At 46.7% G+C, this 20162-nt stretch overlaps 1 protein-coding gene across 7 annotated transcripts in view; it reads left to right on the top strand.

Annotated features, from left to right (window-relative positions):
• Nucleotides 1–20162, top strand: part of THRB (thyroid hormone receptor beta) — a 392434-nt gene that overhangs the window by 283164 nt on the left and 89108 nt on the right. For all 7 annotated transcript variants that reach the window (XM_079923063.1, XM_079923061.1, XM_079923067.1 and 4 more), the window contains one exon: nucleotides 1753–1816. In XM_079923063.1, the coding sequence (XP_079779189.1) occupies nucleotides 1795–1816 (22 nt within the window). In that variant the 5' untranslated portion in view covers nucleotides 1753–1794. The remainder of the gene's footprint in view (nucleotides 1–1752; nucleotides 1817–20162) is intronic.

Here is a 20162-nt window from a genome sequence, read left to right on the forward strand (position 1 = left end):
AAATGTTCATCAGTAGCAAGAACGCATTTTCCTAGTAATTAATCCTCATCTCTTCTACCAGATGCCAGTTCAGCAATCTCATACCGTGAGATTCAACTTTCATTCATTTTATCTTATTCACTTATTCAGAGCATATATTTCTTTTTTAGTGTTTTTTTATTTATTTTTGGCTACGTTGGGTCTTCGTTGCAGTGTGCGGGCTTCTCATTGCGGTGGCTTCTCTTGTTGCGGAGCACAGGCTCTAGGTGCACGGGCTTCAGTAGTTGTGGCATGCGGGCTCAGTAGTTATGGCTCATGGGCTGTAGAGCACAGGCTCAGTAGTTGTGCACAGGCATAGTTGCTCTGCGGCATGTGGGATCTTCCCGGACCAGGGCTCGAACCCATATCCCCTGCATTGGCAGGCAGGTTCTCATCCCCTGCGCCACCAGGGAAGCCCCGCATATATTTCTTGAGGGCCTATTTTGTATCGGACACTCTGCTCATGTGGAAGATATAAAAATGACCAAGACATAGTCCCTGCCACAAAGAGGTTACAGTCTAGTGGGAAAGGCAGCCTTGGAAACGTGTGGTGAACACATGTGATGACCATCAAGGTATGAATTCAGTGCTGCAGGATTCGATGTGGAGACAGAGAGGGAATGGACGCATATATCAACCCATATGGTAAACACAGTCCACATGCTTCCTCTCCTCCGATCAGTTATTAGCGTCAGGACGTTCCTTCCCTCATCCAATGGATTGTGTTTACCCAGCACTTTCACTCGCATCCTCTTCACACCTCAGAATCATCAGCCATGTGAAGCAGGTAACGCGAGCATTATCCTCCTCATTTTGCACGTGAAGAAATCACGATCCCACGGCGAGTCCACGACAGCACTGGCCCCCAAACCCATGCCTAGGTCTCCAGTACAAGGCCAGAGCCACCGTGCTGCACTGTCTACTGCTGGATACAGAAACCCTTCTGGAAAAAGAAACCTCGTCCTGATCTGTCCCCAGCGACATGCAGAAGGACTCTGACCCACGTTCAGCAGCCATCTGGGTCATCATCTGCGTGTGGCCTTCAACACTCTGCCCTCCGTCGGTGCCTCTGGTCTCTGACCCCCACCAAGTCTCCATCCCCATCCCCATATGAGGTCAGGCCTGTCTGCTGCTCTCGGATCTCACTGATACAGTGATGAGAAAGGACTCAGCGCTGACCAAGGAAAAGTCACACATAAGATGTGAATATGGATTCCATTCTCCAGAGCGGTGTGTCTAAGACTGCAAAGTGCCCATCAGTCATCTGCAGTTGCATCTCGTCCCAGTGCAGATGTGATGGAGCAGGTTTGACATAGGACCCAAATTTTCTATTTCTAGCAAAGCTCCCAGTGATGCTGAGGCTGCTGGTCCGCAGACCACACTTGGAGAAGGAAGGATCTGGATTGAGGACGCTAACGCATCTCAGCCGCTCTTGGGAAAGACAGCAAGTCACTCGGCTGGTGCTTTCTTAAAAAACTTGAGATGGAAAATAGACACGTGACCTTGAATAAAATATTAGTATAAAGACATGTTTATAGGAGGAACCCTGAGATGAAAATTAAAAGGTCTTGTAAACTTATGTGTATCACGCAGCCCACCTCTGCTTCACTTTCCCTGAGTTGAAAGTAACATATCACCTCCAGCTAATTAATGCATGTGATGTTGTTTGGAACAAAACCTGATGGAAAATGCAGGTTATAACCCGTGGTATTTTTCTTGTCTTTTTCTCTATAGGAGATGTCAGTGAAAAAAAGGGTCCGGAATGATTACTAACCCATGACTCCCAACAGTATGACAGGTATCTGTTTTATTTTCTTTACTTTGTGTGTTTCCATTTTTGTTCCACCCAAAGAGAAATATAGGCTTCCTAAAAGACCAACCTAAGAGTCTTAGCAACAGTTATTTCCCAGCCAATGAGTGTTATTAAATGCAAATATAGCCATACTCTGGTTTCTTTTCAGCTCGTATAAATCTTTCGCCTTCTACTAAAGATTTCTGTGGAGAGGCGGGGGGGCGGGAAATGCAAATATATCCTGTGACTACGTCCCAACAAATGTTCTTCCAGCTTTTTCGGAAGCCTTGAGATGCATCATCACCAGGAACATGATGGGAGGAAATGAGAATTCACAGTGAAATCCTAGTTTCCAGCCTTCCCAAGGTTACCCTGTCACACCCAATACTTTTACCTGCCACATTCATTCAGATCAGTATAAGAAATGGCTCTATGTACTCAGTGACCACTGAGTTCAGACATCTTCCTGATGGAATATTCAGCAGCAGAGTCAGAATGGAATATGATGAGGGCACATAAGCTAAAGTGAGCTAGAAAGCAAGGGACAGAGGCGAGACAGAATGCCCCCTGAGGAACAGAAGGTTGCAATAGCACGGATTCTCTGTTCAACGCACAGAGCTGGGGTTACAAACTCACAGGCCCCAGGGGCCAGATAGATAACACCCATGCCCCAAACAGCTGGCTGTCAGGAAAAACAAACCAGACAGGAGAACCAGGCAACAAGCAGGGAGGGAACCCAGTGTGTCCAGAGATTTCAAATTTTCAAGAGAAGCTGGAAGCCAGATTTGGGATGAAATATCCGCATTTCTATTTGGGTTTTTTTGGAGGGGTTTTTTTGGCTGCGCTGCACGGCATGCGGGATCTTAGTTCCCTGACTAGGGATCAACCCCTTGCCCTCTGCAGTGGAAGCACAGAGTCCTAACCACTGGACTGCCAGGGAATTCCCCAAAATATCCCCATTTCTAAATGCAAGCAATTAACATATAAAACTATCAAGGATTCATGGGCCAGTCAAAATACGTCTTCTGACTAGAATCAACCGTGGGCTCTCAGTTTATAACCACACCTTCCAGCCCAACCCCAAGCCTAGGACTGTCGTTTGGTTACCATGGCAGCAGGGCAGGTACCCATAGACCTCAGCCTTCTGCAAGTTTACAAGCCTTAACGTAATGACCATAACCTTACATCTCCCAGAATCACTGCCCTGTCTCTCGACCCATTGATACTCGAGTTCCTGGTGCAGCAAAAAGATAGAGCACCTGAACAAACTGGAATGATTCACACCCGTAGGATAGCCTCGGAATCCCATCTTATCTTCCCATCTTATTTCTCAGTAACAGGCACCAAAACACACCCTCCCCCATTTCTGTGTCACTGCCAACTTGACCATTGTAGCTCGGAAAGCCATGGACCATACATAAACAAATAGGCGTGGCTGGATCTCAATAAAACTTTATTTACAAAACAGGCAGCAGGCCAGCTTTGGCCCGAAGACTGTAGTTTGCTGACTCTTATGCTAGGGGTCAGGATAGTCTTATTGTTGAGCAGAATCCCCAGGCCAAATCAGCTCATCTCCAGGACAGAGCTAGAAATCCAGGCTCACTCTAAGACGGTTCTGTATTAAGCCAGCTTTCAGCCCATCTGCGGATGCGGGATGCTTTCCCTGTGGGCTGGGCTGGAACCAGCTGCCCCACCTCCCCGTGTAGGAGGATGCTTTTGCTTCCCAGCATTTGCTTCATAGCATAGAAACTAACAGCAATTCTATTTTCAAAAGAAATCTACTCCACACATGCATATGCTCAGTCTATGTTAATGGGCTCAGCTGAGAAAATCATTGCTTTAGACTCCCTTGTTTGTGGATGAAATAAAACAGTGTCCTTTTCCCTCTGTCTTTTCCTGTGGTCTCAAGCTGCATGTTTATTTTAAGAAACCTAAAAGGAGACCATAATAAAGCTGTAAGTCATCAGAACTAAGTGCTTGCTTTAAAAGCGTAACTTAAAGGGCAAATATGCATATTTTCTTTTTGAAACACATAATATGCAAATATGCATATTTTCTTTTTGAAACACATAATGGGTACTATTACTGTTATGCAATACAGGAAATCAATTAACCTTTATGAAAAGAAAACCAATTTTTAAATGAACAGGAGTAAGAACATTGAATGTGTTTTGCCAAAACCCAGCAGACAAGCATTTTCAGATTAAAACAACGCCTTCAGCCACTTATGAAATTTCTGTATTTTGCATTAACTCAAATGGAGAATGGTTTATTTTCTGGGGCTATTTAATATCCACTGCAGTGGAGTCAAGTCCTGCTAAAATGTTCTCGTTGCTCTACCTTAACCTAATTTGACATTAGGATTGTATGAAATCGCTCACCGAAAATACTGATTCTTAGAGGAAAGGAAGGAAGTGCCTTGATACCGTATTTTATTGGTTGGGATTAAGCACGGCTTCCTAGGGAATCTTTGGGGGACTCTGCTAACATTTATGTCATTATAATGAGCTCCACTTTGCAGAAAATCATGATTCGTCGCATAGGGGGGTTTGTTCTAAGATATGAATACCTAAAATTTTAAATACCCAAATGAGAGGCTTTTAGCCTTGACTGAAAAGGGAACTAAGAACTCGGACCCGTCTAAATGTGCCTGGAGAGGCAGAAACAGGGCTCTGTTACGTTACCCCTCACCTGGTTCTAGGGAGTTAGGATGTGACATAGAGTCACCCCCGTGATGAGCCTGCCATGTAAATAACAATAGACCTCACTCAGCAGTGTGACCTGCGCCTCTTCTCCGTGACCTGCTTGTTCATCTAACTTCCCAACCACGACCTTTGCCTTCTCCTTTTTCTCGCTCAAGGCATTATATTCAGTGTGTCCCAGGGGCCAGGGGAGGAGCGTCTGCATGATGGGAAAGACCGGAGCGTTCTGTAGGTGTCCCAGTGTTTTCACTGTGTGATCCTCAGGTTGTTCGCGTGCTTGTTTCGTGTGTGTTTGTTTCTTCATTTTTTTAAATGGCGGTATAGTTCTTTTACAATGTGGTGTTAGTTTCTGCTGTACAACAAAGCGAATCAACTGTTTGTATACATATATCCCCTCCCTCTTGGATCTTCCTCCCTTCCCCTCCCCCCGGCCCACCCACAGAGCACCGAGCTGATCTCCCTGTGCTATACAGCAGGTTCCCACTAGCTATCTGTTTTACACATGGTAGTGTACATATGTCTAATCCTAATCTCCCAATTCATCCCACCACCCCCGGCCCTCCCTGTGTCCACACGTCCATTTTCTACATCTGCGTCTCTATTCCTGCCCTGCAAATTGGTTCACCGGTACCAGTTTTCTAGATTCCACATATATGCGTTAATATACGGTATTTGTTTTTCTCTTTCTGACTTACTTCACCCTGTATGACAGGCTCTAGGCCCATCCACATCTCTACAAATGACCCATTTTCATTCCTTTTTTCAAAAAGGAAAGAAAGCAAATTTGTCGTTGGTGGTAGGAGGTCATGACGGGGAGGGTTCTTTATCCTTCCCAACGTCTTGTATAGGTGGGAGGTCGGAGGCCACAGAAAAGGCAGTAGATGGGGGCACGCGCCCCACTCTGAACAATATAGAAGAATCTGATTTAGATGCTTTGTATCAAAGCCCCTTGTCCTGATTTCTTAAGCATGATGAAATTTACATTTCTCACTACGCCTGAGGTTGAAATTGTTTTGCATGTCTATTGGCCACTTGTATTTTTTTTCTTCATCCGTAACTTCCTTGCTTGTTCATATATAGCGTCCAGTTGCCCGTTGCGGGTTTTATATTTTTCTCATTATGTGTAGAAGCAATTTATTACGTATTCAAGATAATAACAAAGCAAGCCACCTAATGTCTCTAGAGGTTGACTTCCTTGTCAGTTAAAGGAGAAAGTGAGAAATTCTCCCTCTACTTTGAAGATTAGGTCGCACCTCAGATGTGAACATTTGTAAATCACGTTTTCATAAAGTCGGGCATGGGTACATTGAAGGCTGGGTGTAGACAAAAAGGGCACCCTGGAGAAAGGTTTTTTTTGTGTTTCGGACTATCCTAATGTATAGGTTTTTCAGAGTCAAACAAATCACCTAAGCTGGGGAAGCTCGTGTTTTATTGTAAAGCCCACGTCATTTTCAAAGGTGGCCTTCCTAGTGTTCCTGAGGCTTTTCAACCCCTCCTTATGACTGCTGCCTTCCTTCCTTCAGAGATAGAACCACAGTTGTGCTCTTGTTCTACAACCTATGGAGAATATCTCCTCACGAGGCCAGAGCTTGCTCACAGCCAGATAATGACGCCACTCAAAGATAATGAATGTTGGGCTTCCCTGGTGGCGCAGTGCTTGAGAGTCCACCTGCCGATGCAGGGGACACGGGTTCGTGCCCCGGTCCGGGAAGATCCCACATGCCGCGGAGCGGCTGGGCCCGTGAGCCATGGCCGCTGAGCCTGCGCGTCCGGAGCCTGTGCTCCGCAACGGGAGGGGCCACAACAGTGAGAGGCCCGCGTACCACAGAAAAAAAAAGATAATGAATGTTAACGGCTTGCGTGTTGTTAGCATTTCCCATCAAAAATGCTCTTCTAAGATGGGATTCTGTTCACAGCTACTTAGTGACCCATCAAACCCGTGTTAGGCTTTTAATATACTATTATCATAAATAATGTTATAATGAACCACAGTGTACATAATGTGACACCTCTCTGATTATTTCCTCAGGATAAATTCTACGAAGTAAAAAAAACAAAAATGCTGGGTCAAAGGGACTGAACATCTTTCAAAGCCTTTTCTGTTGCCAAATCGTAACCAGGTTACTGGACCAATCAGAACTGTAGTGTCCATTTAATCCCATATCCTCTAACTTTGGAGTTTTGTAGTAGTTTAATTTTGAGAAAGGCAATTAATTAGGCAAAGTTTTATCACAGTTTTTATCAAAGTTTTTCAAAACTTTACCTTTTTCTTATTGATAATAGATTTGACTACACACACACACACACACACACACACACAGTTGGCAACTTAAATGTCTTCTTTGTAACTTACCTGTGCAATGAACTTTTCTACTGTACTATTAGTCTTTTTCTTATGATTCATATATTAAGGATTTAATTCACTATCATAAATGTTACAAACTTTTTCCCATTTTAGTATACATCTCTCCTTTTTGTTTATAGCAATATTTGACCTTTTTAAAAATTTTTCTTCTCTTGAAGTAATTCCATACTAACAGAAAGGTTGCAAGATGAGTTCAAAGAATACCCAAAGTCCTCAAATGTTGACCTTTTATCACATTTGCTTAATTCTTTCCCCTCTCTCTTTCTATCTCTACGTATATAATTTTTATTTGGTACCATTTACAGATAAGCTTGTGAACATGATGCTATGGCATTCTTGACATACAGAAATTTTTAATTTAGATATAGTGAGCTCTCTGGAGATGTCATTTTAGGATTCCTGTCTTTGTTTTCCAGCTGAGAACGGGGCTCAGTGGGTCCTTGGGATGAGTTAACACTTGTGTGCCAACACGTAGTTCTTTTCACTTAGACACAGGGATGACTGGTTAAGAGGGAAGGTTGTCTCAACAAACACCTTTTCTGCACCAACGACAGACACCCCCATGGTACCCTTGCCCTAGCCTGGGGGGGAAGGGAGGGGAAACCCGACAGTGCTGGCTGTCCTTCCTTCCCTCCTGCCAAAGTCAGGAAAGCCATGCCCAGGTCTGTGTACTGGTCACCTGGCAAGGGACATAACACAGAAGCCAGATGTGGCTCTGCTCCCTTTCCCCACGTTGCTCCAGAAACCAGGAGCTTGGATCGTTGATTTATATACTCCTGGCATAATTACTCTGAAAAGGCATCTGGAGGCTTATTTCACTTTGTTCCGAATTCCTGTTTCCCCAGTTGTGGCCAAAAATAAAATGTGGCCTTGGATTCCATAGAGCCAGCTATGCATATTACAGTGTGGCCACAAATAGTTTTGGAGAAAGAAAAATACCGACTTGCCCAAAGAGCTAGCTCTACTGTTGGTGGAGCCAATCACAGAAGGGAACTTGGCTTTTATTTCTTGGGTATCTAACCACCTGAAGCAATGGGGGCCTCTTTGCTCCCTCCTCTGCATGGTGCCACTTCTCAAAGTAACCAAAATCTCACTGCAAGTCAGCTAGAAAGGAAAGACCAGGCTTCCCCCAAATGCCTGGAGGGCGAGAGGAAGGCTGCTGCAGACAGATCACACAGAGGACCTTTAAATTCCTCCCTAGATGTCTCTCTCCATCACTCCTGAGGTAACTGCAGAAACCCCAGGTCGCCTCCTGGCTCTGGAGGCTGCAGACCCCGCCCACTCCTGTCAGGAGCCCCGCCCTCTGCCACTCCCTCCTCCCTCCCCGTCTCCACCTGTTCATTCCCCTTGGAGGTGGTGGCCCGTCGCTCTGTCTCTCCCATCTGCATCCCCCTGTAAGGCTCTGCTCAGCAAAATAAACAGATCTTCCTTTCTAAGGAACTCATCTTAGAAAGCAAAGGAAGGGAGAACCATAATTGCTTATCATTGTACATTTTCCCCCATCGCACACAAATTAGAAGAGTGAAAGTCCCTGAACGGGGTCCGGTCTGGGGAAGAGAGGAGACCAGCATCTCAGTTCAAGATTTCCTCCAGTGTCCACCATACAGGGGAAAATCAAGAAAACCACACACACAGAAAAGAGAATTTCTGTGCAGCTAACACGTCACCCTTTTCTTTAACACGAAAGCAAATACAGAAGGAACAGTGATACTTTCTACAATACGAATGGGTAAAGGAAGCCAGACCTGGCAACATCATCTACCTAAGGAAGAGCTGGCCTTCTGGACTCTGTCTCTGTCCCTCTCCCATCCCTCACCTCGTTAACTTCCTGAACTTCTCCTGGAAGAGAAACTTCCTGCTGAAAAACATGGGGCCTTCGGACAAAGACCAAATTCGTGATATCTCACCAAATTCAGCCAGATTCATGAAAATCTTCCCTCAAAACTCCTGGGGATGCGAAGACATTTGCTTCTAGACCAGCTTCACCTTCCAAATCTGAGCTGCAGCCAGGTGGCCAGGAAGGTGACATGTCAAAAAAAAAAAAAAAACAAAGAACAAACGGGGCTTTTGGGACTTCCCTGGTGGCGCAGTGGTTAAGGGTCCACCTGCCAATGCAGGGGACATGGGTTCGAGCCCTGGTCCGGGAAGATCCCACATGCCGCGGAGCAACTAAGCTCGTGCACCACAACTACTGAGCCTGCGCTCTAGAGCCCGCAAGTCACAGCCACTGAGCCCACGTGCCACAACTGCTGAAGCCCGCGTGCCTAGAGCCCGTGCTCTGCAACAAGAAGCCACTGCAGTGAGAAGCCCACGCACCAACGAAGAGTAGCCCCCGCTCGCCGCAACTAGAGAAAGCCCGCGCGCAGCAACAAAGACCCAATGAAGCCATAAATTAATTAATTAACTAATTAATTTTTTTTAAGTTTGAAAGGAAAAACAGGGCTTTATAGAGTGAAAGGTGGGAACACGAGAGTGAAGAAAAAAATTGTCCTACAGAGTGAAGTAAATCCGAAAGAGAAAAACAAATATCATATATTAACGTATACATGTGGAATCTGGAAAAATGGCGCAGATGAACCGCTTTGCAGGGCAGAAACAGAGACACAGGCGTAGAGAACAAACGTATGGACGCCAAGGGGGGAAAGCGGGGCTGGGGGGATGAATGGGGAGATGGGGACTGACATGTATACACTAACATGTATAAAATAGGGAACTAATAAGAACCTGCTGTATAAAAGAAAGAAAGAAAAGAAAGGTATTTCCTTATCAACAACCCCTGTATCCCCCCAGAAGCCACCCTTTACAATATTTGGCCTCTCCTGGACCCCCACCCGGGGCCCCACTCCCTGCCCCTCCCCACCTTCATTGTCACCAGCATCACTACTGTCACCACCACCACCATCACCCCTCAGTATCCACCATCTCCACTCTTCTGAGCCCCCTTTAACCAAGAATTGCCCGCAGCTCCCTATTCGGTCCGTGCTGACAGTCACAAATATCGACCCTAACCTGACAGGTTCTGTTATGTCAGGACAGATCTTCCTGTCTGTTCACCCAAGGTCCTTCAAAAGAACTGAAAGTCATTTTTCCCAACAGGAATTTAGTCCCTGATGAACATGTGATGGTATTGCGTTTGCAATGAGCCAAGCGTTTCTTCTCTGAGCCACCTCCACCTGTCCCCAACCCGCAACTGACAGGCCCGGGCTCGTGCTTTACCTCCCTTGACTTTTCTTTTACATCTTGGCCATCATGACATTCTCGCTCTGGAGTTTTCTGTGCTGTAGAAGGGAAACTAGTGTGGACGTCCAGCTCCCCAGCCTGTAGGATGCAGGTGCATCCCGTCATGGTGCTGATGCTGAGCTGAGAGACGTTTTCTCTAACCGTCACACTTCACATATCAGGAGGCAAAGGCGAGCACGGTGAAGTGACCTGCCCATGGTCACCAAGGTGGACCGTTAAGTGTTTGGACACTGTTCCCAAAGCATGGGAAACTGACTTTATTTTTTTTATTTATTTATTTTTTTGCGGTACGCGGGCCTCTCACTGTTGTGGCCTCTCCCGTTGCGGAGCACAGGCTCCGGACGCGCAGGCTCAGCGGCCATGGCTCACGGGCCCAGCCACTCCGCGGCATGTGGGATCTTCCCGGACCGGGGCACGAACCCGTGTCCCCTGCATCGGCAGGCGGACTCTCAACCACTGCGCCACCAGGGAAGCCCAGAAACTGATTTTAAATAGTGATCAGGTCTCGTTTTCTTTTTCTTTTTTTTTTTTTTTCTTTTCAATTTTATTTCTATTACATTCCCATCACCATTGCTTTCTCTCTTTGGGGGGGCCATGCCACGTGGCATGTGGCATCTTAGTTCCCCAAACAGGGATGGAACCCGAGCCCCCTGCAGTGGAAGTGCAGAGTCTTAGCCATTTGACCACCAGGGAAGTCCCACCATTGCTTTCTAAGTATCGCTTTAAAATGCTGCTATACAGAGTCGCTTTAAAAGACATTTTTCTCACCGTACAACTTTCCAGAGGTCCAATCTTACAGAACTTTTGATTGCCCACCATTTTCTTTTGGGTATTAAAGATGACATGGGAGGAACAAAAGATAAGCTAACAGTGGGGTTTCCATTACATTACTGAGGACTTACGTTCTTAACTGAAGCTCTTAGTCTTTTTTGCTCAGCAGTGTGTATATAACAATCTCCAAGGAAGCTGGATTCAGCGGGCTTCCTTTTGGGGGGAGGACCTACCCTTGTTCTGCTCTGATTTGCCTGCACGTTCCAGTCACCCTGGGAGCTTTGTAAAATCCCAGTGCCTGTGGCACCCCAGACCAGCTAACTCAGAATCTCTAGGTGTGGACCCAAGACTCAGTATTCTTTTAAAACTGTCCAGGTGCTTCTGAAGCACACGCCAGTCTGAGAACCACCATCCGGACACAGTGGTTCTCAGGCCAGGCTGCCCGTCCAGGTCCCCTCGGGAGCTCTTTCAGAATACCAATGCCTGCACCCCACCCGCGAGATGCCAGCCGAGCTGGTCTAGTGGAGCCTCTGGCGTCTTGTTTTTTTTAACTCCTCAAGTGATTCTAACGTGCATCCGAGTGTTGAGAAAAGAGCAGTTGTTCTCAGACTGGGTGGTGGGGTATCAGAATCACTGAAAATTTGGGTTACAAAAAAGGCAAAACCAGCTCTATTCTACAGTGTTACCGAATGACAACGACCTGGGCTTCTGGGTTCCTTACTAGCTCTCCAGGTGACTCTGATACACACGGAAGCTTGAAAACCACTCATCTAGTGGCGTTTTGTTTTGTTTTTGTTTCATATTGGTTGTGTTTAAGCAAATGTTTGCTTTCTAACATTCGTTCTAACATTTCTACCATTCTGGCATTTCCTCCGAGTACCTACAAAAGACATCTAAAATATCACCTGTTCATCTAGGGTGAACCGGGACAAACTGAGATGTAATTCATGATGCTTTGCTCTGGTTGATTACCTAGCGCGCCTTGTCACTTTCACCCAGGAATGACAAGCCCACAGCACCTGCAGTCCGCATCTGGCTGGTGGACTGCAGCATCTCATTTACCTCAAGGGCCCATCAGGGTAGGAGCCCCTCCAGATCACATGATCATAAAGTCCTTTAGGGATGCTCTCCACGGGCAGCATTGTTCATTGCAGGAATGGAGCTGCCATGAGGAAACTTATTTCTCTGTCCTGCCAATTCTTGTAAATGATCGAGTTGGACACTGAGCTCAGAAGGCCACCCCATGTTTTTTTAGTGAGTAGTTTGAGTTGTATGCAGCTTTTGGTTATGAGAGGAGTTCTCCCCCACCCCCAAGAGGGTTTTTTTTAACCTATAAATTAAATGACTACCATTTTAAGCCTCAAGAGAATGTAGCTGTCTGGGGAACAGCCCCATGGTGCTACGGTTCTCAGTCTGGACTGCACGTTTGATTCACTCAGGGAGCTTTTAAAACTCCCGACGCTGAAAATGCTGAACTTTTCTCAAAGGATGTGGTGAGGATGGAGGATGGATATAAATCCTCTTAACACAGGGTAGGGTCCACTGAGACTCAGCCTGGAAGAGCCCTCCTCAGGCAGTACCTGGCACAGGTAGGCACTCGACATTAGTGACTGTCAATTTAATGGGGAGAAATCGCCCATAGCATTACTGCACTTCAATGGAAGAAAACAGATGTAAGCGAATGTTTGTAGGTTTTCAAAGGTTTGTTGTGCAGGTAAGCTTACATTTTCCCTGCTTTGCTTCGCTCACTCCCATAATTCCTGCCTTCTCTTTAGGGTCCCATTCAAATTCCGCCTCCTATGTAGGATGTCTTAAAAGAACTTTTTGTACCACCTAAGGCCTTTTCTTTTTCTAACAAGTGAGAGCCAAGAAATACCTTTGTTATTCTTTATTATTTTATGGAAAGATATTTTTAATGGAGTCATCTAAACATAACATTTGAAGCAAACAATTCATGCAAAAGGAAGTAGATAATTTTTTAATACAATCTCTTCCTTTCTGCAGTCCCTAATAAGATAAGCATCTTAAAACACTGGCTGGCATTATTAATACTTCATTTTCCATGGGCCGAATTTCCTATACCAGCCGAGGCAAAGGGCCCATAGCACACAGCATCTTTCTGGATGCCCACACGCCCCAGGAGGTAGGATGGAGCGACATGTAATCACAGGAAGGGGAGGTGATAGCAGAAAATGGGAGGGGGACCCACATCCCCCTGCAGCTGCCAATAAAAAGAAGTTTAAAAAAAAAAAGCACTGGGCGCAGTGGTTGAGAGTCCGCCTGCCGATGCAGGGGACACGGGTTCGTGCCCCGGTCCGGGAAGATCCTCACACATGCCGCGGAGCGGCTGGGCCTGTGAGCCATGGCCGCTGAGCCTGCGCGTCCGGAGCCTGTGCTCCGCAACGGGAGAGGCCACAACAGTGAGAGGCCCGCGTACCGCAAAAAAAAAAAAAAAATCACTGGTTTCCTTTCCTTCGATCTCATTCTACCTGTACAGTGTCAAATTGTGATTCCCATTTTTCTGCCAGGACCCTCTTGTTAACCCTTAACCTCCCACCTCCCTTAAACCCTGTGCCTTTAAACATTGTACCTGCCAAATTGCGTTTTTCGGGTAATAGAATTCATTGCCTATTTTTAGTCATCAAAAACACATATAATCTGATATTTTCAATGAGCAGGATGAAATGACCAATGTTCCCATACGACACAGATATACAGAAAAAATGTGTTTATTTTTCAAGAACCAGAAGGCATAAGATTTTTCATGCAAGTGGCACAGGCTGCCTCCTATGGTTGTATAATTTCCCTTGGGCCTTTTCAAACTTTTTAAATTGTTCCTAGTTCACCCAATACTACTTTTATGAACCTCAAGTGAAGGGCCATTTGAATGAGAAAACTCTGAATGTTCTGTACTCCAATTTTCTGAACTCTAAATAGAAATTATGCTCCTGTATTACTCAGCTAAATAAAACTGTAAATGAAGGCATCAGAATACCAATTACTGCTGGCACTCCCTTTAATCAAAAAAGCCTTTCAGTATTATTATAAAATCATTCTTCAAAGATTACGTCTACGTAAATGAGTATAAAATAGCCTACCCCATACTCAGTAATGCATAATGAAAATATTCATAAGCATTTCCATCCTGTGCTCCAAATTGGATCAAGAAATCATTGGCATAAATCAGAACATTCGTAAATTCTTTGAGTTTTTTCCAACAGAAAATTCTAATTAAATTTAACCTTAGAGCATCTAAGAGATTGGATTCTAGGCATATAAAGGTAACTGAGAAGTAGTCCTTGCCTTGGAGGGGCTCGCGGTATCAAGAGATCAGTGTCTGAACACGCCAATGCACATTTTTGGACATTGAAAAAGACTTATAGAGGTTTAGAATTAGAAGAAATCTCAGAGACCATCTGACCCAACACCCTGAAATCACAGGTGGAGAAACTAAGCCCCTGAACTTAAAGGAATGTGCTTCTGGCCACACAGATGGTTCGATGGTTCTCATAGACGATTCCTCTCACTCTTTCAGCTTCCAGTTGACTTGTTGCATTTGTAAAGGATTGAATGATATCATAGATAAGAAAGCTATTTGCAATTCTCAAAGGCCCATTAGTAAAACAGTGCTCTCGGCTTTAGCAAGATGAACCCTAAAATCTCAGTGAGTTCATACAACAGAATTTTACATCTGACTCCTGTTCAATCCAAAGCCACGTGTTCTTGCTTGGTGGGTAATGTTCCTGTGGTCCTTTGGGAACCCAGGTTCCTTCCTTCTTCCATCCCCACTCACCTCTAGGACTTCAGAATTCTCTCCATTCAACAGGAGAAGGGAGGAAAGAAAATGAAAAGATGCGTGGAGATGCTTTATAGGAGGGGCCTGGAGGTGGTGACCAATGCTTTCATCTCAACTGCAAGGGTGGCTGGGACGTGCAGTCCAGCTGTGTGGCCAAGAAGCAGGGAGACACGGCTTCTGATATGAGTCTGTGTCACAAAGGGCTGTACAAATGCATGAGAATATTCTGGAAGTGAGTGAGCTCAGCAAGGACTTGGTCTTTATATTAAAGTCATCTTTGTGTTCAAAAAGTTGTGACAGTCCTCTGCACCTCCTCCTGGTACTGTCAGCCTCTTTAGACAGGGCTACAATGCTCTGTTTTGCCCACCTGTTCTAGTTGCTTCTGGAGTTGGTGTGGTATAGTGAAAAGAACATTGGAGTCATGTGTCCTTGGGGCCAAATCCCTCCTTGGCCACTTATTAACCCTGTGAATTTGAGCAAGTCGCTTAAGCTCGTGGAGTCTTAATTTTCTTATTGTCCAATGGGGGCAGAAAGCATCCTAGCACTGCAGTGAGAATCTAAGTAAATCAGTCAGCATTTATGGGGGTGCTCCTGTGTGACAAGTTCTGTGGTCCCCAGGGAAACAGCAGAGGTCAAAAAAATAAAAAAGGCACAGAGTAATATGCATACAGTCATTGTCCCTGGTGGGCACTCAATACACCTGAGTGCTCTGGCCTCCCCTCGCCACCCTCCTCTGCACACACTGCAATTTTTTTTTTTTTTTTTTGCGGTACGCGGGCCTCTCACTGTTGTGGCCTCTCCTGTTGTGGAGCACAGGCTCCGGACGCACAGGCTCAGTGGCCATGGCTCACAGGTCCAGCCGCTCCGCGGCATGTGGGATCCTCCTGGACCGGGGCACGAACCCGTGTCCCCTGCATCGGCAGGCGGACTCCCAACCACTGCGCCACCAGGGAAGCCCTCACACTGCAGATTTGATAGGACTTTTTATTTCTTTTTGGCTCTACGCATCTAAGCCAGGAAGACACGTTTGTCCCTAGAAATTCTAAGTAGCATACATCAGTGACTAACGATGCATCTGAGAGATGAAGAGGTCCCGTGGAGAAGGTTTTCCTGTTGTTTGGGACTGAATTGACAGGGTGATGATTCCATGAGGCAGGGTTAAGGTACAAGGGCTTAAAACATAATGAGATGAGCTACCAAAAAATCCGTGTTCGGTTCCAGAAAGAGTAAACGGAAACGTGAAAGCAGAGAGCATCACTTGAAGGCTGGTGGCCTTTACGTCCCAAAGCAGCCTTTACAAATCAGGGAAGGAGGATATTTAGAGGTGCTGGGTGGGTCCCTGAGAGCAGCAAGTCCCTCCTGCTTGCTGACAGGTCCTCAAGGGAGGGAAGGTTTCAGTGTCCGCATCCCGGTGACCCGGAGGCCTCGTCTTCTGGCTGAGGTTCTCTCCTGAGACCCCGGAGGAGGCCCTCCCCTTTGGTCCTTCTTGATTCCCAGCCCTGGTCTTATTGCTTTTGCTGATTTCTCGAAAGGACAGAGGAGCTTTCTATTGGTTTGTTGGAAAGCCTGCCTGTTTTTTACTTGCTTCATTCTTTCCATGAAGCTCTGTTTTACTTCTCTTTGTTTGCTTTTATCTTTTCCTTTTAAATGCGGAAAAGGCTGGAGGGGAGAGGGAGCAGGTAAACAATGAGGACATCGTGTGTCTCCAAACCAGGAAAGTCTATCCATCTCGCCTCCAGTTAGCTGTGCACCAGCCATTGCGAACGCCCCAAAGCATATCCACACTGCTGACCCCTTAAAAGGCAGCAGGGGGGCCGAGGGCACAGGCCTCTGGTTGCATCCACCTGGGATCCAGTGTGGCTCTACCTCTTCAGCTGTGACCTTGTGCAAGTGGCCTCCCCTTTCTGAATACTCAGTTTGTTCATCTGTGACACGGGCATGACCACTAGCGATCTCGATACTAACGTAAGGGTCAAAAGAAACAACATGCTTCGCACCACGGCTGGAACACTGGGAGCTCAAGTACTAAACAGTAAACGCCGTCTTTGCGGCATTGATTATCACCACCACCACCACCTAGGTATCTCCAGGTCACATGCACCACCCCGCCAGGAAAGCTTAAGGGGACAAATGCGCCTATCTTGTCGTCTTGCTCAAGCACATTTGCTAAATCCCATGACCAAATGCCACCCAGCTTTCCCCAGCAACCCATCCCACAGTCCAAGAAGTAAAGAGTCAGGGGAGTGACTCAGAAATAGGTCTTCCAGTCCCACTTTCCAGGCCTGATCCTTGAGAAGTGCCCATTCATTTCAAACATCCCTTTAGGATGTCTGTGAAAGGAGACATCACTGAAAATCTATTACTAAAGCTTCTAGAATCTTTTGGCCACTAGCCTGCCTCCCTAAGACACCCAATTCTATTGTTCTCACCTTTCCAGACAAGGATTTCTTACCCAGTCCCTTCCCTTGGAAGAACTCAGGAAATATTGACCAGGCCTGTGATTCGCCTGATCTCTGCTTTGGGGAAGGGCAGTTGTAGCCGTGGTGGATTTTCTCTCCTTTCAAATTACAGAGTCCATGGCATGTGTAATTAATAGAGGCTTAAGATTCCAAATTTCCAAGATTCAGAATCTGCTGTTTTTCCTGACCCTGTCAAGGATTTGCCATGTGCCACAAATTAGTTGAAGAAAGGCCTTTGATCTCCACACGCGCTGGCCAAGAGGACAAGAATTAAATTGCCTAGAGTGGGCTTCCCTGGTGGCGCAGTGGTTGAGAGTCCGCCTGCCGATGCAGGGGACGCGGGTTCGTGCCCCGGTCCGGGAAGATCCCACATGCCGCGGAGCGGCTGGGCCCGTGAGCCATGGCCGCTGGGCCTGCGCGTCCAGAGCCTGTGCTCCGCAGCGGGAGAGGCCACAGCAGTGAGAGGCCCGTGTACCGCAAAAAAAAAAAAAAAAAAAAATTGTCTAGAGTATGGGGTTCCTGGACAGGCTTTCGGGTCCACAGTCCCCAGTCTGTCTTGTCCATCCCCATCTCACCCTCTTTCTATCTCTAGGTAGCTCTTTCTGTCAAAGGGTCCGCTCTGCTTGGGCCCCTTGTAGCTTTTTACCACTGTCCCCCACTCCCACCGTCAATGGCACGCTGCAGTGCCGGCATTGCTCACCCCCGTAGAATACCATCGTGGGCCAGCCCCCAGGAGAGCACTGGTTGAGAGAGTCTGCCAGTTATCTTGGGACAAGGACCACTTCAGCCCGGTATTAGTTCATCCTAAACAATCAGCCGCTGCCTCTATCCTGAGGCCAGATTCAAGACACGGAACCAGGAGCTGCTTGTTCTGGAAACAAGGAGGTCGCTTCATCGTGATGAAGGCTACCTGCCCTCACCCAGCTTCACCCCAGACGGTCTCAGCGCTCCCTGTGTCACAGGGGAGGCTCCTGATGGAACTTGGTGTTAGGAGTCGGTACACTTGTGGGAGGTCAGGCTTGTTGTGACTCTGTCCAAATGGCCTCCATCAAACCAGGCCCCCTTCTTGGACTCCCGTTTCCTTTTCCATAAACGAGGTGTTTGAACTGGTGTGAGCCCTAAGGTCCCTTCTCAGCTCCAGCTCTTCTCTGAATTTTACTACCCAGAGCCCATGAGATGAAGACCCATGGAGCCTGCTAATTTGCCTCTGAAATTCAGCGTGGAATACTGCTACCCATCAATCTACCATATACGACCCCTAGCTGTTGCTCATCAGGACAAAGAATCTGGAGAGCGAAGTAAAGTGGTCTCCCCAATGTAGGTTTGGCAGGCGAGGATCACTTCCGCTTCACGTCGTCACACTCTCTGCGTACGGAAGGGCAAAATCTGTTTCTGAGCCTTAAAATGAGAAGAAATGACTCTGACGCTCATCTCCACGGCTCATTATTTTGCTCAGGCTGTGTCTGCTTCGCTTGCTTTAAATAAAAGCCTACGCAGCCTGCCGTCCAAATATAGGTCCACAGCAGTCCAGAGAGGAGACAGCCTGGGACTTATGGTAACGAGGGCCGTTCAAATACCCAGCAAATGGGCCCTAGCATATCAAACCCACAAGTCAATATTAGAAATGAAGAGAAGGTAAATAAGCTCTGTTTGGGGCACAGGAATTTTTTATAGGGTTTCTTCCCTTGCTGGAAAGCAACTGTGATCAATACCAAGTACAAATAATTGCTTGTAATAAAAAAAGTATTCAGGGAATTCCCTGGCGGTCCAGTTGTTAGGACTCCGCACTTTCACTGCCAGGGGGCGCAGGTTCAGTCCCTAGTCGGGGAACTAAGATCCCACAAGCCGCGTGGCACAGCCAAAAAAAAAGTTTAAAAAAAAAAAAAAAGGTATTCACGACTATATCCCCACGGAACCACATCACAGATTTGTTTATGTATGTTAGGACTTTAAAAGGTGAGCAATGCTTTGCAAATTTCACCATCTCGCCCATCTACTAAAAATAAGTGCCTGTGTTATTAGGGCACTCTGGCTAAAATTTCCCAGATTGGAGCTGAATTTAGATTAAATTCATGAGTCACTTAAACTGCAGCTGTTCCTGCTAGTGCTGGATCTATCAGCCATTCACACCTTAGTGTGTATTAATTCAACTGGACTGTCCCTCCCTGGAATCAGTCACCCTGACCGTGGGAGGAGGGTAGAAAGGAGGAACCCCAGTGCCTCACTCGGGTCAGAGGAAGAGAATTTTTTAAATTTTATTTAGTTATTTATTTTTGCTATGCTGTGTGCGTGGCATGCCGGAGCTTAGCTCCCCGACCAGGGATCAAACTTGCGCCCCCTGCTGTGGCAGCGTGGAATCTTAACCACTGGACTGCCAGGGAAGTCCAGAGTAAGAGCATTTTGAACCAGAGGCCACGAGAACCTCGCTCACCTCACAGTCTTGCAGGCGGGTTTCTTAACCTCAGCACCATTGATTTGAGGGTCTGCATAATTCTCGTGGAGGGTTAGCCTGTGCATCGTAAAATGTTTAGCAGCATCCCTGGCCTGTCTCCAGACACTGTCAGCTGTCTCCAGGAAGGCAAAATCCTGGGTGCAGACCGCCAGCTTAGGGGCAACCCTGTAGGTGCTCATGGCAACTTCAGGCTGTGACTCTCTGTGAGTCGGTATGTGGGTCCACTGAGTGACCCTCGTGAGGAGGTAACATGCAGAATGTTAGCTTCCTCACTTTGGCAGTTTACTTCCTCATCCCCACCTTGTCTCATCTTCCAGGCAAATGGACCCCTAGAATTGAGGCAGCTGTAGGCAAGGCAGCCCCAGGAAGTGAGCTGCCCGTCCGTCTTGGGAAGCAAGTGTGGATCATTTTTGATACCTTCGACTTTGCTTGCCACACTGTCCCAAATAAATCCAACCACGAGAATACGCAAGAGAACACACACTCTTTGGTTGGAGAGCGCGTTGGTTCCATCACTTTGGTAGCTCGACTCCTTCTGCAGAAGCTGCCATTTGTGGATGCGTACCA

This window comes from Stenella coeruleoalba, assembly GCF_951394435.1.
Source record: "Stenella coeruleoalba genome assembly, chromosome: 5".
Classification (NCBI taxonomy): Eukaryota; Metazoa; Chordata; class Mammalia; order Artiodactyla; family Delphinidae; genus Stenella; species Stenella coeruleoalba.